The sequence below is a fragment of the Pleurodeles waltl genome, chromosome 3_1 (assembly GCF_031143425.1).
Source record: "Pleurodeles waltl isolate 20211129_DDA chromosome 3_1, aPleWal1.hap1.20221129, whole genome shotgun sequence".
In the NCBI taxonomy this organism is placed as follows: Eukaryota; Metazoa; Chordata; class Amphibia; order Caudata; family Salamandridae; genus Pleurodeles; species Pleurodeles waltl.
In genome coordinates this window covers 1,163,146,352-1,163,165,089 of record NC_090440.1, presented here as the reverse complement: position 1 = coordinate 1,163,165,089, position 18,738 = coordinate 1,163,146,352, and the positions used below count along the sequence as shown (strand labels likewise).

General features: G+C 47.6%; 1 protein-coding gene across 1 annotated transcript in view; it reads right to left on the bottom strand.

The window, feature by feature from the left end:
• The window catches only part of SNX19 (sorting nexin 19), a 142,773-nt gene that overhangs the window by 78,869 nt on the left and 45,166 nt on the right, over positions 1-18,738 (bottom strand). The window contains exon 8 of the mRNA XM_069224461.1: positions 8,162-8,291. Coding sequence (XP_069080562.1) covers positions 8,162-8,291 — 130 coding nt within the window. The remainder of the gene's footprint in view (positions 1-8,161; positions 8,292-18,738) is intronic.

The window sequence follows — 18,738 nt, the reverse complement described above, 5'->3', positions numbered from 1 at the left end:
GAGGTCCGAAGGGCCACGTGGTTCTTATTTCCTAAGCATGACCTCAGTGCTTCTAACTAGCCCTCCTCACATATCACGTTATTGTCCTATCCCTGTATCTGAGGGCACGGATGAGTTCGAGGAATTACCTAAAAGGGTGGGCTGTACTGAGGATCAGGAATAGTTTCAGTAACTTGAACTCCACTTTCAAGGCCCACTAGAAGCTCCAGGCTTGCGTTCAAATACCAGCCATGTTCAGTCATGCTCTGCATGACAAGCAGCAGCTCATGGGGATGACAGGACAGTCGTTGAAGCAAAATAAAAGGCCAAGATAAATGCCAGGGCTTAGGGTGGTATTAAGCAAGCATGCAGAAGTTGACTAACATCATAAGCGCAAGACCTCCAATAGAGTCTAATGTGATCCCAGCATGGTGCACAGAGGAGAATACTTGAAATGAGGCACCTTTTAAAATCCGCTTGTTTTCATTTGTGAAAAGCAAGCATACATCAGGCCTTTTCTGGTGTTTAGCTCTCCTCGAGAGCACCCGTAAACTACTGGAAACATACGAGGCTCCACGTTTTCCGTATGGTTTCTGGTCTACTTTTTCTTTTTATTTCACCACGCGATCGTTTTTTTTTTCCCATTTAATGTGGCAAGAAAAGTCCGGTTAGGAGTTTACAATGCTAATAACTGTAACTCGACGTAATGCAAGACCCGTTGCATTGCAAATGCTTATTTCATAAGTAATTATTCTTCCCTGTGAAACAAAAATCCTTCCCCAAACAACCACTAATCTAAGGGTGTTCCCTGTCCTTTTCCACCCTCGAAATGGACCTACCACTACCCTCGACCTGATTGAATTGTAGATGGATTTAGGGTGAGATGAGGCCAAGTACCTATAGATTTTTAGGAGTGCACACACTTTCCACGGCATCGCTAATATGAACACGAATTCCATGTCCATAACAGATATTCTTCCATGTAAGACCACACCTTACAAGGGTGATAATAAGATTATGTAACTACACTTACGAACGCAAATTTCATATCTCATGAATAAAAATAGGATTTTGCACTTGTAAATGAAACCCTTTTGGGAATGTAAGTTAGACTCACTTTCAAATATCTATCTGACTCGTGCCCTAAACCTCCATACAGGACGTGGTCAACTAAAGAGTTTGACAAGTAAGGAAAATAGTTCTTACCCTGTGATTGTCTGTAATACTCTAGATTCACGAGCTCTACATGCTCCTGCCATCTAGTGCTGGGCGCGCCATGGACTTTTGCAAGTTTTTTTCTTGTAAGAAGTCTTCAGTCTTAATATATCTTGTGACTACTCCCTGAAACACACAATGCACAAGGACAAAAACTACACTATAGATTATTTCCCCACTGGGTGAGTGATGTAGTGAAGCATGACAGTAAATGTGTCATGTGAATACATATATTATTTCTGATAAATAACATTTGGATCTTCCACTCGCATCCAGGAGGTGGGGGTGCATGTATAACAACAGCACCAGAAACTGCAAACAGTTAGTTACAGGGTAACATTTACTGTTTGTAGCATGTGCATCCGCAGATCACATGCCATCTGCATAGACTATAAAGCAGTGAACGTCCCTAAAAAAGTGCTTACTAGTAAGCAGATATTTGGAAAAAATCTCCAATAGTTTGACCACCTAAAGCTTTCTGTCTGGCTTGAATATCCGCACAACAAAACTTAGTGAAAGTGGGTGGTGCTGACCATCTAGCAGCTTTACAAACACCTACTATTGATATATTTCCCACGAAGGCCATTCCAGCTCCCTTCTTTCTAGTGTAATGTGCCTTGCAGGTGGATTTTTTTTCTATCAACTTAGTTATTTTAAGCCAAATAAACATTTAATTTGTGCAGTGCTCCTTCTGCCACTATTGTTGGAAGAATGCAAGTAATTCAGTAGTCTGGCGTGCCCCTTTGGTAGGAGTCAATATTTGCTCTCAGGACAACTTCACCACTGTGGACCTGAAAGTAAGGTTCCTCTACTGCTAACAGTTACATGTCAGTAATTTTTTTTAGTGAAGACATGCAACAAGGAAAGAAACCTTCCAGGACACATACTGCAAATGGTGGTCCCACAAACCTGGTTAGTACAACAGTTCGGTCCCATTTAGAAAGTTGTGGCGGTCTCGGAGGAATGGTTCTTTTAAGGCCACCATAAAAGCTTTAACAACAGGAGTTCTGAATAAAGATGTATGTTGTCTGTTTTGCACAAAAGCAGCTGATGCTTCTAGATGTAGATGAATTAAGTGTATGCAAACCCCGCCTTCTTACAGTGCAGCAGATAACATGATCTCCTGCACCAACGATTTAAGAGGCTCCATTTGCTTCTGTATATAGTAATGAACAAATCTCTTTCAATTTGCAGCATAACATGCATTCGTGGTCGGCTTGTGTGCCACGCTAAGGATTTGTATACAGTCCTCGGGTATTTTCAGATGTAAGGGTGCCAAATCATTAGGTTAATTAGGATTGGAGTCTGAGTGGATCCTGACGCTTAGTCAATAGGTCTGAGCTGATAAGTATTGTTTTGTGTGGATGGATAGATGTTTCCTAAAGAATGAAATACTATTGCTACCTTTGCCACTTGTTGAATGCCGAGGGTGAGAGTAATGGACGTCTGGCTCAGTTTCCTCACTATATATGGGATCAGAAGTAGTGGAGGAGAAGCAAAAGCAAATATACCTGACCACTTCACCCACAGTGCATTGCCCATGGATAGTGAGTGTAGTTGCCTGGAGGTGCAGCTTAAGCGTTGTTTGTTTTCTGTGGTGGTGAACAAAATCAACTTTGGTGTTGTCCATTTCAGAAATTCACTACCTAATCATATAGCTGTTGACGCTGTCCTCCTCCGGCATGCCCTCACAAGGACCCGGCTGTGAACATGAGTAGTCTAGTGCCAGATCGTTTGAGCTCAAGCAGACGACTGAGGCAAGTCCTCCCTTCTTTCTAGGACTATTGTCCCTCAAATGAGCATACAAAAACGCTCTGCGCTTCAGTTGCATTGCTACTATCTCTAGAAAACAGGTGTGGCTTTTTTTTGTCCAGAGTACAGATAGCCTCAATAGTCATGTGGTTGAGATGTGCTCTCCACTTTAAAAGTCAGGTGTCCGTGGTAAAGGACTCACTCAGCGTCAAAGAAATCGATTTTTTCTTGAGTCGGCTTTGAAGCTGATTTTAGTTCCAAGGGTGGCTGGGCGGTGCCTTGGGGTTGAGTAGTTGTGGGTTGATTTCGAGCCTCAGCGCCCTCAGATCAAGTCTTCTCCAGTGCAGAGCAGGCTCTGTACGTTTGACCGAATCCGAAGACCGATACCTTGAGTGAAGTCTCAAGGCCTGTTGCTAAACTCTCACAGGAGCAGTGCTCTGTCTCTGGAGGACATTGTTTTTCAGGTCGAACCATTGAGGATCGATCTGTGAGTATTGGTCGAGGTATGGTAGCTCTGGATGATAGCCTTTGTCCTGGGCCCAGGTTTTTTTGTGATTAAGTAGGTTATTCCTCGACATCAGAACTCTCAGAGAAGGGCATGCTGCTGTTCCTAGCCTGCCAGATAAGACTTCACCATCCCAGTTCTCCTTTGGTTTCCACGGAGCCAAAAGCAGCTGGCATGTCAGCGTTTTGGCACTGCCTCCTGAAATTTGCTCAGGGATGCTCCCTTCGATATTGAATTGTTTTCTTAGACCGAGCAATATGATTACTTGTGGTCTCGTTGGAGCCAGAGATATCAGCCCTGATGTCGGTCCAAACACACGAATTTTGAATTGCACTTCAGGAAGAAATAAAATGGTGTTTCCTCCAACCTCCTCACCCAAAAGTCATTCTCATTGGACCAGAGTCTGAAAACCGCGCCGGTGCAGGCTGACTTCGAAGCAATGAGATGAATGTTTCAACACTGTACCAGAACGAATCGTTGACTGGAATTAAAGGATCACAGATGTAGCTCGAAATGGAGTTCAAGATAAACGTCTGAAACAGATGGGAGAAAAAACACAACAACAAAGGCTTCAGGAAGAAGTCATGAGATTTCCCGAGAGTGAATATTTCTTTAAAGAAATCAAATAGCAAACGTCGGTGCCCAACACTAGATGGCAGTGGTATGCAGAACACGAGAACTGCAGCAGCACATCAGACAAATACTATGTTTGAGCATGAATAAAACTGATTAATCTTTGATAGTCTGCGCTTTTTACTACTGGAGCAGATGCGTACGGGAAAGAAATGCCCCTTGGAAATAGACACCAGGAAGGCTTGCGCAGATTAGCGGTGGGAGAAACTTCTTTTTTTTTTTTTTTAAACAACGTATTATGTGAATTTAGCAAAATTACTTTTTTAGCACAATTTGTGATGTCAGTATCTTGCATGACTCTTCACCCACGGATAGATCTATCATGCTTTAAAAAAAAAAAAAAAATCACACTAGATACCTGCAGGTGACTGGTTTAAGCATAAAAGTAATCTTGTGGCCACATTTCTTGTATGAATAATACTTCTGCTGGGTTAAATTAGAAAAATGATAACGTAGAAATTTGAGACGGTTTGTGCAACTCCAATTTCACAATTTACCCAGAGTGATTTAAATTCATCCATGCTAGTGCAAATGTTGCGTCCCAGGTGCCTGAGGGACACAATGGATGGTATAGATATTGGGTTGGGTGTAGCTCTAAGCCTTTTAATCAAGGACTGGGCACAGATAATATAGGTGTGTTCATGAAAATGACAGCGAGAAATGTCTATTTTAGTTTCAAAATTGGTCTGATGTGCACGTTAAGAAAAAAAGCCCTCAAAGGGGGGGGGGGGGGGGGGAGTCTGATGCTGTGTTGTGAACACAACACTTGCCACACTGGGCGGTATCCTTGGATATCATATTTGAATGTACACGCGGTATTGACGTTTGGAGACCAGACACCTGTGCGTTCTGTGTCACTACTGTGTTTTTTAGCCCCCCAAGAGAATCAAGTGTAGTTACTGAGAAACGCAGGGTCGCAGTGTGAGAGAAAATAGGCCCAGGCACCAAAATAAAGTGTCCCCCATTCGCGAATAGGATAGCTAAAAAAGTGACCCACATTTGCAAATAGGTCAGTTTTGAACTTGTAAAAACACGTTGTATGTGTTTTGGTAGGTAAGGGAGGCCTCTGCGCTTGTTACAGGCAATGTTTGTGATATTGTCTGGGGAATCAATATTTAAACCCAACCCCACACCATAAAAGAAGCACACAAACCTCCAACAAACCAGCCGACACACTAACCTATCAGACCAGCCTGTCGGGCACTGCCTGACTGCCCTATAGAACAGCTCGACCCTAACTCAGTAAAGCGTGAACTGAAGACAGTAAACTCCTGGGGAGTGAAATATGAATACCATGAGATGTCTGCAGAAGGCTCTGGTCCTCCTGAGGAGGTGGGAAGTATATTCGTGTTATGTGTGCACTGGAGGCGATGGGCCTGTAGTGTGGCCTGTAATCGAGACCTACAGAAATCACTGACAAGGGTCAATATGGAATCTCAAACGTTTGCAGGAAGCCTTTGACTACTAAGAATAACTGAAACAAGGATTTTTTTACATAGAAGCAGGAGACCCCTGTAGCATTCTGCCCGAATGGTGTCTGCTAGGTCCATACAGGTGGCACAGGAGGCAGTGACTGCATACACCCTTTAGCGCACAGAGGCTGGCTTTAGTTTCTAAGTGCAACAACATATCAAATGCAAACATATGTCTGCAATAATAATATGTTCAGTACGATAAAGCATTCAACGCCTAGACACTGATGCAATCTAAACAGTGCATTGATGAGAAGTCCTCTCAATACTCCAACAAGCATTAGCAAAGCCAAGAGGTCTCGTCCAATAGCAAGAATGCGGCGCTTTGCGCACTGTAGGCAGGCAGGAAACGGACTTTGGAACTGATAAATCAAGCTAGAGTCACGGCGTCACCTCAACATCCTGTGATTCTGGGCAAATCACTTCCTTCCCCCTGCCTTAAAAATAAGAATGAAAGTGAAGTTGTGTAAGTGTAACTGGTGGTCAAGTAAAGTGTCGCATAACCGGGTCGAGTTCGCGCTATTTAAAAATGCAAAAAAGAACAACTATTACCTCAATCGCAGCGAGATTGTTGGAGGGAGATTAATTAAATTAAATGAATCTGTACTTGAGCAGTGCTCCACACAGCGACAAGGATGTGACTGCATCCCACAGGTTGCTGAATAGGTAGGCAGCATACAAGAGTGACAACGGTGCTAGCAAATGGTAAGTGATGGGCAGGCTAAAAGCCCCTTTTTGCAGAGATTTTTTTCAGATACAATAAACTGTCACTATAGCGACAGCGCTGCCTGCTGGCTCGACCTAAAAAGGGAGCTGAGATTTCTTCATTCCTCCATCGCCAACATCTTTCAGTGCAACTACTTTGCTAAGCTTGTCCGGGACTGCTCTCTGCTGTCTGACAATAAAACTGCACTAGCAAAACAGAGAGCAACAAGCGTTGCAAATCAAATAGGTCTGGCTTTAGTGGCACACAGGCACACTGCTCACTCTGCAGATACAAAGGTACGCACTGCACCCAAACAGGCACAAGACTCATGGTCCACTCACACAGGCACACTGCTCACCGTACACATACATGAGCACAGCTCATAGTATGCTCAGAGTCACACCCTTCCACGTGTAATCACACTGACCTACCACTCACCCTGCACTCACACACTCACCTTGCTCTCACAACACGTACCACCCACTTTGCACTCGCAATACAAACTAACACATTCCACAGAGGCACATAACAACCTGCCTCCGCAAGGGCAAAGTGCTCACTTGACAAGATAACTGTCAACAGAAGACAATTTATGTGAACATAGTTAACCCATGGTTAAACATGTGCAGATATATACCAATCATAAAGTCTTATTGCATATGCACATTAAACCCCTTGGCCAATCTATTTTTTTAAATGCCTCAAACATTACCTTTAGGAAGGTATGCATTCCACTACTTTAAATTACTTCCAACGTGTATGTCAAGTTGGGAAGTTGTATAAAATACCAAGACTTGCAAACAGGCATAACCTAGGTAGTCCCTGGTGAAGAAGCTTAAGAGAGCTTTCTTGGGTAATTCCGTTTCCGAGGTTACCCCGAGGCAGCTGCACAAAGAGCTTTGTTGCTTCATGATTTTCAGAAATGTCAGAAAAAGGGGGGCTGTGCAATGGGTCAGTCTCAGCGACAAGCTGTGCCGCAGAGGCCCAACAGTATGTTAGCGTTTTACAGGCTCCTTGGATTGGGGTGTCCGGTATATAGCTCTGTGCTATATAGTTAGTCGAGCTTTGACCGCCTCAATAGTAAGCTTTTTAATCTTTCGAAGAGCATACCTTAAATCTACCACAGCCACATACATGTGGAATGGCATTCAAGCCACATCATGGGCAAAGATGTCTTGAAAGTTCACAATAAATTGAAGCTGAACTTCGAACAATCCAGAGAACCTGGCAGACCAAAACAAACCTGTGTCCATTGTCAAACACATCCATCATCTTAATGCTCCACACTATTCACTGAAGAAGCCTCTGTTTAGTCATAACAGAGCACAATGGGCAGGACTGAGGAGGGGGAGACCAGCAATAGGATAGTGGAACAGGTGCAGGGAGCAACTATGAGGCTAACAAGCAAATAATACACTGAAAAAGTACATGTAAATGTAGTATTCTTCTTGCAGCATCAAATCCAGCCTGTAAAGCCTTGGCAGGGGTGTGGATAATGAAAGCTCTTATTCCCTTGTGGCACTAAGGAGGATTACAGAACTGGAGCAAGCAGAATGTACAGCAGGTCAGCACCGAGGTGCCTATTCTCGGATGTATGCGAGGTTGACAGGATAATTTCCTGTGAACCTCGCATTCAAGGATAATTTTATGTTTCGGTTACCTTCCAAAGCTGCTATCTGTAAGTTTTTACAATGCGCATTTGTTAATTTGGTTGTTTTTGTTGTTAAAATGGCTTTTTTACAATTTGCTTTCGTTGCATTGCTCGAAGATGCTTCATTTTCTTTAAAGCAAAACTGAAAACATGCAAACATACTTGTCGGCCACAGGCCTACCAATGCTCACCTCAGGAACTACTTGGAGACAGGCAGAAGAAGCATGTATAAAGCACAAAGGGATTACCTCTGGATCAGGGTCCCAAAAACCAGCTGGATCAGCTTCTGGACGTTGTCAGTGCACATCCAGTGCCACTGATCCTTCATCAACAGCAGCAGCACATCCAAGGCGGCATCGGCCAACACTGTCTCTTGCCCTGTTCGCGTGGAAGCAGGAGGCAGGTGAGAATGCAGAAGAGAGACACACCGAAAGGCTGATTCCAGCATAAGCAATAATTAGTCAACATTAGATCTTACTGAGACCTTGCAATTCCACAGCGTATATGTATTCGAACTCCATGACTGCATGGCATGTCTACTTACAGAGGGACAAAGCATTTCGTTGCCAAGACCTGGCAACTTTCTAGAGTAGCACAGCGATTCAGTGGGCTTAATCCCCTGGCCTGGTGACAAAGCGGAAAGATTCAGGGCCTTTCAATACTTCATTGCGAGTCACAGAGCCTTGTACTCCTAGGAAAACTGGCACCATGATCGGACACACACACAGTGAGTTTCACCACTACATGTGGAGGGGACATTAGACTAGCAAAGGAGTACAGGGGCACCGATCACCATGACTGGATGGATCCCTGGACTGAGACAGCAATATAAAATCTTTCTCTGTGATACTGGATGGCACAGTGGCTCGCACAGTGAAACCTTTTTTTTTTTTTGGTTTTAAAGTTACAAAATTATGAGCAGGGGCACGGGTGTACACGGTCTTCTCAGACTGCCTGACACTGGCATTCATGGTCTACTCGGACTGCCTGACACTGGTATTCATGGTCTGCTCGGACTGCAGACACTGGCATTCATGGTCTGCTCGGACTGCCTGACACTGGTATTCATGGTCTGCTCGGACTGCCGACACTGGTATTCATGGTCTGTTCGGACTGCCTGACACTGGTATTCATGGTCTGCTCCGACTGCCTGACACTGGTATTCATGGTCTGTTGGGACTGCCGGACACCGGTATTCATGGTCTGCTCGGACTGCCTGACACTGGCATTCATGGTCAGCTCGGACTGCCTGACACTGGTATTCATGGTCAGCTCGGACTGCCTGACACTGGTATTCATGGTCTGCTCGGACTGCCTGACACTGGTATTCATGGTCTGCTCCGACTGCCTGACACTGGTATTCATGGTCTGTTCGGACTGCCTGACACTGGCATTCATGGTCAGCTCGGACTGCCTGACACTGGTATTCATGGTCTGTTCGGACTGCCTAACACTGGTATTCATGGTCTGCTCGGACTGCCTGACACCGGTATTCATGGTCTGTTCGGACTGCCTAACACTGGTATTCATGGTCTGTTCGGACTGCCTGACACCGGTATTCATGGTCTGCTCGGACTGCCTGACACTGGTATTCATGGTCTGCTCCGACTGCCTGACACTGGTATTCATGGTCTGTTCGGACTGCCTGACACTGGCATTCATGGTCAGCTCGGACTGCCTGACACTGGTATTCATGGTCTGCTCGGACTGCCTGACACTGGTATTCATGGTCTGCTCCGACTGCCTGACACTGGTATTCATGGTCTGTTCGGACTGCCTGACACTGGCATTCATGGTCAGCTCGGACTGCCTGACACTGGTATTCATGGTCTGTTCGGACTGCCTGACACTGGTATTCATGGTCTGCTCGGACTGCCTGACACCGGTATTCATGGTCTGCTCGGACTGCCTGACACCGGTATTCATGGTCTGTTCGGACTGCCTGACACCGGTATTCATGGTCTGCTCGGACTGCCTGACACTGGTATTCATGGTCTGCTCCGACTGCCTGACACTGGTATTCATGGTCTGTTCGGACTGCCTGACACTGGCATTCATGGTCAGCTCGGACTGCCTGACACTGGTATTCATGGTCTGTTCGGACTGCCTGACACTGGTATTCATGGTCTGCTCGGACTGCCTGACACCGGTATTCATGGTCTGTTCGGACTGCCTGACACCGGTATTCATGGTCTGCTCGGACTGCCTGACACTGGTATTCATGGTCTGCTCCGACTGCCTGACACTGGTATTCATGGTCTGTTCGGACTGCCTGACACTGGTATTCATGGTCTGTTCGGACTGCCGGACACCGGTATTCATGGTCTGCTCGGACTGCCTGACACTGGTATTCATGGTCTGCTCCGACTGCCTGACACTGGTATTCATGGTCTGTTCGGACTGCCTGACACTGGTATTCATGGTCTGTTCGGACTGCCTGACACTGGCATTCATGGTCAGCTCGGACTGCCTGACACTGGTATTCATGGTCTGCTTGGACTGCATGGTTGAGAAGAAACAAGTACACAGGTTCCCAGCAGAAAGAGCGTTACAAAGCTTGCCTCTAACTCGGATCGGAGGACCACAAAAATAGTAGAGATAATTCTTCTTTTACACAGAGGCATAAGGGCACTGGCACAAAGTTACATATCCGTTTATTTGCCACACCGCCTTGCTCTAGGGCACTGCTCAAGAACAAACGGTGTCTGGAGACGAGACCACAAGCCTGGATTATTTTATGTGCGCAGACACAGATTCTAGTCAAAAGGAGTCTGCTCCATTTTTAAAACTGCGTGTGGACCTCAGCATCAAATAGGACTGAGTGGGCACAGTGACTTCCTGCTACTGTCTAGGGCAAAGCCAATGAATGGTTCTCGTTCAGGGCATGTACCACTGTCTCTCAGAAACAGAGCCAGATAGAAAAAGGTTTTTAAGGATCTGTGCCAAATGGAAACGCAACTTCAACACTGCTGGAGTTACCTCTTACCCAAGGAGTTTTTGGAAGGCATGGTAGGTTTCGCTTGTTCATACCTCCGAACCTGTGCATTCTCCTCTCTAATACTTAAGTATTGCATCTCATGGGCTTGACCACGCAAGAAGGCCAGTAGGACGCACCTCTGAGAGGCTCCTCGTGTCCCCGGCAATATTTTAAAATTCTGCCCAACTGGGTCCACAGATTGCTGAGACCCCCACGGTGTCAGGGGATTTGGCAGGCCTGTTCCTGACCTCTAAGGAATGTGAGCGGCGACAGGGGTGGCCGGAGCCTAGATTGGAGGGGACAGCCGGGACTTCGAGTAGCTGGCCTGCGGGTGGCGGGCCTGGTCGTTCTGACCACAGCTGGCACCTGGATGCCAGGGGAGAACAGAGCGGAGGAGAGTGGCCGGAGGCGAGCGAGGTGACCGTTGAAGGACGACATCTTCCTCCGCCCAACACGGCCGGGGGCGGTGAGGGCTGCAAGTCGGCCGAGGGCCGCACATCGGCGCTTGAGGACATTTGCTGCTTGCTGCCTGGGCTGTGCCGATCGTAGTGGTGGGGGTCTCGGAGGGAGGAAATGCGGTGCAGAGACACAGAGGGCCTGGAGTGAGTGAAGATTGGTGGGCTTCGGCAGCGCAGCTTGGAGACTGGCAGGAGGCCCTACCCTGATGCTGGGTAGGCCTGAAGGTCCCAGAGTGAGCTGTGCTTTCGAGTGAGGGGGCCTACTGCACACACGTCCCGGAGGGCCCCTCGGAGGCATAGTGAGACTGGCTGCAGTGGTGTGACACCGGGCCCCGGAACTACACGTGGCTCCTGGGTCTCCGCTGCACTCCTTTGGACTATGGGGGTCCCCCCTGTTGGACTGAGGCTGGGGGTGTGGATCTTGGAGGTAAGAGACAGCTGGTGGTCTTCTGGCGATTTTTGGATAACGGGGGCTATCCCTCTCACCCCACCCCTGTGACTGATCTTCTAGGAAGACTCTTGCTGTTGTGCCTGGAGGGGGATTCTGAGCGCTCCATGCCAGACCCCGCCTCTGGGTAAGAGTAAACGATCTGCCCCACTGCAGGTAATACGATGGAACTGTACTCCACCCAGGCCCCCCATACAGAGCAGGAGACACGCCTGGCTGGGCACAGAGAAGTTACGGGGTTGGGCGTGCCAGCCAGGGGACCCTTGAGAGCAGAACTGCTCTCTTCAAGGATCCAGAGAAGCCCTCGAGTGGAAGTTCGAGTCAGTGGCAATTGAGGTTAAACTCCTCCGGAAGGTATTCAGCAGGGTGCAAATCACAGAGGGCTCAATTTCTGATCTCTAGGCGGAGGTTACCAAACTACGGAAACAGAAGACGGAGGTCACATCCAGAGCAAGGACCCTCGAGGCAAGAGTGAAAGATGTGGAGCGCAGGTCCCGTCGCAACAATGTCCGCTTCATTGGGTTCCCGGAGTGAGCCGAGGGGTCTGCCGCGGATGCATTTGTGCAGAGCTGGATTCGAGAGGTGTTGGGGCCCGTCAGATTGTCCCCATTGTTTGACATTGAAAGGGCGAATCATGCGCTGGGTGGCCCCCCTCAGCCCAGGGCGCCGCAAAGAGCCACCATAGCCTGAATACTCAACTATAAAGGCAGAGACTGCATCCTTCGGGCTAGTGGGGAAATGGAGTCTGTCCACTTTGACAATCATAGGATCTCAATATACCTGGACTATACTCACAAATTACAGGGTTTCGGAAAGGATTCTTGGAGGTCAAGGCTAAGTTGCGTTCGCTGGGCATTCGATACATGCTGCTGTATCCCACCCAGTTGAAGGTCCTATTTGCGGGAAAGTCCCATTTCTTTGATACACCAGAAGATGTGTGGAAATGGCTGGAAGTATGGGACAAGGTACCTCAGGAAGATGCGGAATCCTGGAGAAAGGGGACCGGGACGGATTGGAGGACCACAACTCAAACTGGTGGTCTTGAGAGACAGCTTCAGGATTCGGCGTCGGGAGGAGGGGAGAGCCTGACTAGGATTGAGATCAAGGAAGACGGCACGATGGCACTGGCTTGTGACACTTATTCTAACAGGGATGAGGACAGATGTTGCAGAGGAAGTGGACCATGGATGGAACTGCCACTTGATTGTATTCTTGCTAGATGTGCTGCGTACACCTTATTTCTGATGTTCTTCTCTGTCCCCTCTCTCTCTGCCCAATCAGATTCTACAGATGTGGGGTACTGATCATAGCTTAGGGGGGTGTTGGGAGCGGCATTGGCGCTCTGATTTGAGATGTATTTGTCTACCGGTTTGGGACACTAGCTACTACGGGGATGGGAACGCCTTTCTCCACTTTATGTGGTAGTCTATGCTTCAGAAGGTTGGGGTTAGGCTGTGGGTCCTAGCAGCATGGTACCTAATGAATGAGCAGTGGTTGTTGTTACAGTTGTTATACTGCCTGTCCAGGGTGGGAGGTGTTTGGGATTTTGAATTGTTCAATATCGCTCCTTGTTTTAAAAGGTGGTTGGATTCATGCAGTGAATATATGATTTCATATTACACACACCAGACAGCTGGGAGGGCACGCAAGGGCAGCTGGTTAGAGGGGTGGTACGACCTACCAGGTCTGGGAAAAGATAGCAGATTGCCATGGCTGAACATATGAATATCTTAACCTGGAATGTCCAGGGTATAAAGGGATACTCCAAACATTACAGCATACACTCATTCCTCTGTCGCAATAAGATACAATAAGATACAAATAGCCTGCTTGCAGGAAACCCATCTCGTGGGAGATGAAGTTCAGCTTTTGGGGAAGAAATTGAGGGGACAATAGTTTTCCACCACTTACTCCTCTTATGCACAGGGTTACCATCGCACCCGGGTTACACTTCAGACACATATATAGCGAGGTAGATATAGAGGGCCGCTATGTACTGGTTCGGCGGATGTTAGACGCTAGAGAGCTTATACTGCTTAACACTTACGCACCCAATGTGAATGATGAAATATTCTTTATGTGTATTCAGGAGTTACTGGAGGGCAGTCTTTTGACAACCAATGATCTGGGCCGGGGATTACAACTGCATCATAGATGGACAGTTGGACTGTCACCCACCCCGGCAGGGTATTAAACGACTGATGTCGTCCTCACTTACAGTAGTTATGGGTAATCTGGGGTTCAGGGATAGCTGGCAGGATCTGCATCCAGAGGGTCAGGAATACACATGCCATTCACTGATACATAACACTTATAGTCGACTAGGTTGTATGTTAGTGAGTGACAATGATGTGCAGTTATTAGTGGAAGTGACACATCTTGAGCAGTTACTCCGATCATTTGCCGGTGTTATTGGGGTTACAATGGGCTCCACCTATGCCATGTATACACAGCTGGCGCATGCCCCCAGATTTTTTAACGGACCCAGCGTGTTACGACGCACTGGTGAGCACCCTTACGAATTATCTGGAGGCCAATTGGGGCTGTGATACCACCGAGGTGCTAGGCTGAGAGGACCTTAAGGCTGTCATGCGTGGGGCTTGTATGAGTGCGACATATGGAATGCAGTGTCAACTGGATGCCACTTTAGGGGCAAAGGAGCGCCTATTGGCCATTCTACAAGGCTTTGGGGAGACATCACAGGAGGTACGACAGGAGTTGCAGACGACTTGGGACTCCCAACATAGGTGCATGCTTAGAGTGTATCGCCAGCAACTTCAAAGGGAGGGGTGCAAATCAAGGAAACTCCTAGCATAGATATTACCACAGGAACAAGACACACCCCACCATATTGCAGGTTTGTACATCCGACGGGGATTTTGTGACTAATCGTCAAAATGTCCTAGGGGTATTCGTGAAGCATCTCCGTGGAGTTTATAGTGCCAAAGTGGGCCCACTGGGGCAGAAAGAGGAGTAGGGTTGCCCAGACTGCCCCCAGGGCTTAGGCAGGAACTGGAGAGTGAGATAGACATGGAAGAATTGGGAGTAGCTATCCAGGCCCTCAGTAGATCTAAAGCTCGGGGCTGGGATGGCTTTCCTGCAGACTTTTATCAAGCCTATTCTGTTACTCGGAGAGGGAAATTATTAGAGATCCTTTGTGAGGCCCGAGACAGCGGGATACTGCCACGCACAATGAGGGAGGGTATTATTTGCCTGCTGCCCAAACCTGGGAGAGATGCTATTGACCCTTTGTCATACAGGCCTCTCACAATCTTAATACAGATATCAAAATACTACAAAAACTATTGGCATCACGGTTGTCAACGGTGGTCTACACACTGGTACATGAAAACCGGAACGCAGCACCACTCTTAATCTTCGGAGACTCACACATGTATTGCACGAAACAATGGACAGAGTCTCTGAATTGGCTTTAGTCTCACTCTACCTGGAAAAAGGGTTTGAAAGGGTGGAGTGGCCGTACCTCATGACTGTGCTGCAGGGAATGGGACATGTCCCTGTCTTTTGTGGCTGGGTGCGACTCTTGTATACCAGCCCTTCGGTTCATTTTCGGATTGGGAGATATCTCTCGGGGGAATGGGAAGTCGGGAGGGGCACCAGCCAGGGCTGCCCTCTCTTGCCGCTAATGTTTGCCCTTGCCATTGTGCCCTTGGCGATCCTCCTGCATAGGGAGATGGGGCAGTGGGGGATTAGGATTGGTGACTCCACACGTTTTTTCTCTGTATGTGGATGATGCATTGGTGTATGTCCACACACCTGTCCGGGAGTACTGGTCCTGATGGGGCTCCTTGAGACCTTTGGCAAGATTTCTGGCCTCTAGGTCAACATTGGGAAGTCGCTCCTGTTCCCACTGGGTAGCCTGGTGGTGGTTCCCATCAATCTATTGCCTGAGCTCGGCCTCAGCTGGTAAACAGAAGGCTTTAGATATCTGGGTATATTGGTGGCCTATACATAGGACACGTATAAACGCTTAAATGAGGACAGAGTTATGACAAACCTTCAAAGCTCCATGGCATTTTGGAATAGACTCCCTCCAGACTGTGATAGGCAGGGCAGCTGTGGCGAAGATGTTTTTTTTTCCCACATTGCTTTTATCTGGTTCAGAATGCCATGTTTACACTCCGTTCCCCCTTTTTTCCGTAAGTTAGACAGTTTGCTTATCTCCCTGGTCTGGGCCGGACACCGAAGGAGAGTGGTCTTATTGGTTCTTAAACACGATTTAGAGGATGGCGGTCTTGCCATACCCGACGTGCAATACTACTGTTACGCGGCCAATTTACAACTAGTCAGTCAACTGGGAGAAGAGGCTGTTCCTAGGTATGCCAGGTGGTGATACATTGGTCCAACTATTGATGCGAGGAGGGCGGTCTAAAGAGAAGATTCCCTATTTGGTGAAGCAGACTGCAGCAATCTGGGAGGCATTTGTGAGTAGGGTGCTATGTAGGGCACCACTCAACAGAGAGCTGCGTATCTGGGACCTCGCCACATTCAGGGCCATTGATGCCGACATATCTATGGACCTTTGGAGAGCTGGGGGTTACCAGACCTGTAGGGACCTGTACCCAGGGGAGGTGTTTATCACTTTCCCGGAGGCACAGGAATCTTTTGTGGTGGGACCGGGCCCATTCCTGCGATATGCCAAACTGGAAAGTGTACTGCGGGAAGTCTCATTGGGTTCCCGGCGGCCCCACAGCCATCCCAAGTGTTGGGCGGCCTGCTCTGGTGGGGGGTTAGGGGTATCTTATTTCATTATTCTATAAGGCCGTCAGAGGTGATAAGGTGTTACCCCGGTGTGCTGCATGAGATGCGTGGGCGAGGGAGCTGGTAAGGGATGCCGATTGGGCACAAGCGTGTATGTTGGAGAAGAAAGTGTCCTGTAGTCATAGATTTTAATTGCTTAATTTTAATTTTTTACATTGTACCTGCTGGACTTTTTTGCTTATGCAGGGTCATCCCCAATCTTTCTGCCTCCTGCCTCTTATTTTTTCTGTTGCTTTTGAAATCTGAGCACTTTACCATTGCTAACCAGTGCTAAAGTGCATTTGCTCTCTATGTAAATTGTATGGTTGATAGGTTTATCCATGATTGGCATATATGATTCACTAGTAAGACCCTAGTAGAGTGCACTAGAGGTGCCAGGGCCTGTAAATCAAATGCTACTAGTGGGCCAGCAGCAGTGGTTGTGCCACCCACATAAGTAGCTCTGTAATCATTTCTCAGCCCTGCCACTGCAGTGTCTGTGTGCGCAGTTTTAACTGTAAATTCGACTTGGCAAGTGTATGCACTTGCCAGGCCTAAACCTTCCCTTTTCCTACATGCCAGACACCCCTAAGGTAGGCCCTAGGTAGGCCCAAGGGCAGGGTGCAGTGTATGGTTAAGGTAGGACATATAGTAATGTATATTAAATGTCCTGACAGTGAAATATTGTTAAATTTGTTTTTCACTGTTGTGAGGTCTATCCCGCTCATAGGTTAACATAAGGGAATACCTTTATATCTGATTAAAGTGTAGATTCCCTTTGGGAGTGGATGGACATGAGGAGTTTGGGGTCTCTGAGCTCACAATTTAAACATACATCTTTTAGTAAAGTTGATTTTAAGATTGTGTGTTTGAAATGCCACTTTTGAAAATGAGCATTTTCTTGCTTATACCATTTCTGTGACTCTGTCTGTTTGTGGATTCCCTGTCTGGGTCAGTTTGACAGTTGGGTTGGTTGCACCTCACACTAGACAGTGAAACATAGGGAGCTGGGGTGTAGCCTACATATCCTGAAGAGCCATGTGTGCTAGGAGGGATGGGAGGAGTGGTCACTCACACCTGAAAGGGCTGTGCCTGCCTTCATACAATGCAGTCTCCAACCCCCTGGTGAGTGTCTGGGGCCTGGCCTGGGCAAGGCAGGATTTCACATTCAAAAGAGACATTACTTTGAAGTAGGCCTACTTCAAAGGAGAAATTGGGTATAAGAAGGGCACCCAAAACCAGACCTTAGAAACACTTCTGGAAACAAGAGGAACCTCTGCCTGGAGAAGAGCTGAATAGCTGAGGAAGAAGAGCTGCCCTGTCTGTAACTGTGCTTTGTGGAGCTATCCTGCAGTTGCTGCTTCTGCCAGAGTAAGAGGGCAAAGACTGGACTTTGTGTGCCTTCCATCTTGAGAAGAACTCTCCAAGGGCTTGATTTAGAGCTTGCTTCCTGTTGTTTGAAGTCTCAGGGACAGCAAAGACTTCTCTCTGCCAGAACCTGGAGTCTCTGGGGAGACTCCTACTCTGCCCTGTGGTGCCCATCTAGTTCCTGGGACCCTGAAAGGAGAAGCTGGCAGCCTAAAGAAAAGGAAATCCACGCACAGAGCGCCGTACGGGGAAAAGATCAACGCAACTCCGATCTGCGGCTGAAGAAACAATGCGCCGCCGGCTCCGCAGCTGAAAATAGACGCTCACCGGAAACGTGACCGAAGAATCGATGCACGGAGCAGGAGAAACGACGCGCAGTATCGCTGACGGAGGATGGGAGATCGCAACCTGCGCTGCGTGGTTTTCGGATCATCGTGCGGCTGGATTTCCGACTCAAGTACCGATGGGTGTGGAAAAACAACGCAAGGCCTGCCCGGACCCAAGAGTGCTGACCGGACAGACGCATCCCTCTCCTGAAGAGAGAAGAAACGACACGCCCGACACGGAAAAGGAGAAACGACGCAAGGTTGCGCTCGTGAGTGGAATCATCGCATCGCAAGCCCTTTTTGACGCACACTCGCACGTGCAGGGTTATTTTTGAAGCAACCAAGGTACATTTTCATGCTAACAGTGTCAGTGTGTGTTTAAAACTACTTAAAGACTCTTTTTGAGTTTTAATTGACAACTTGATTTGTGTATTGTGGGTTTTTGTCTTTTTGGTCTTGTTTTGTTTAGATAAATATTTCCTATTCT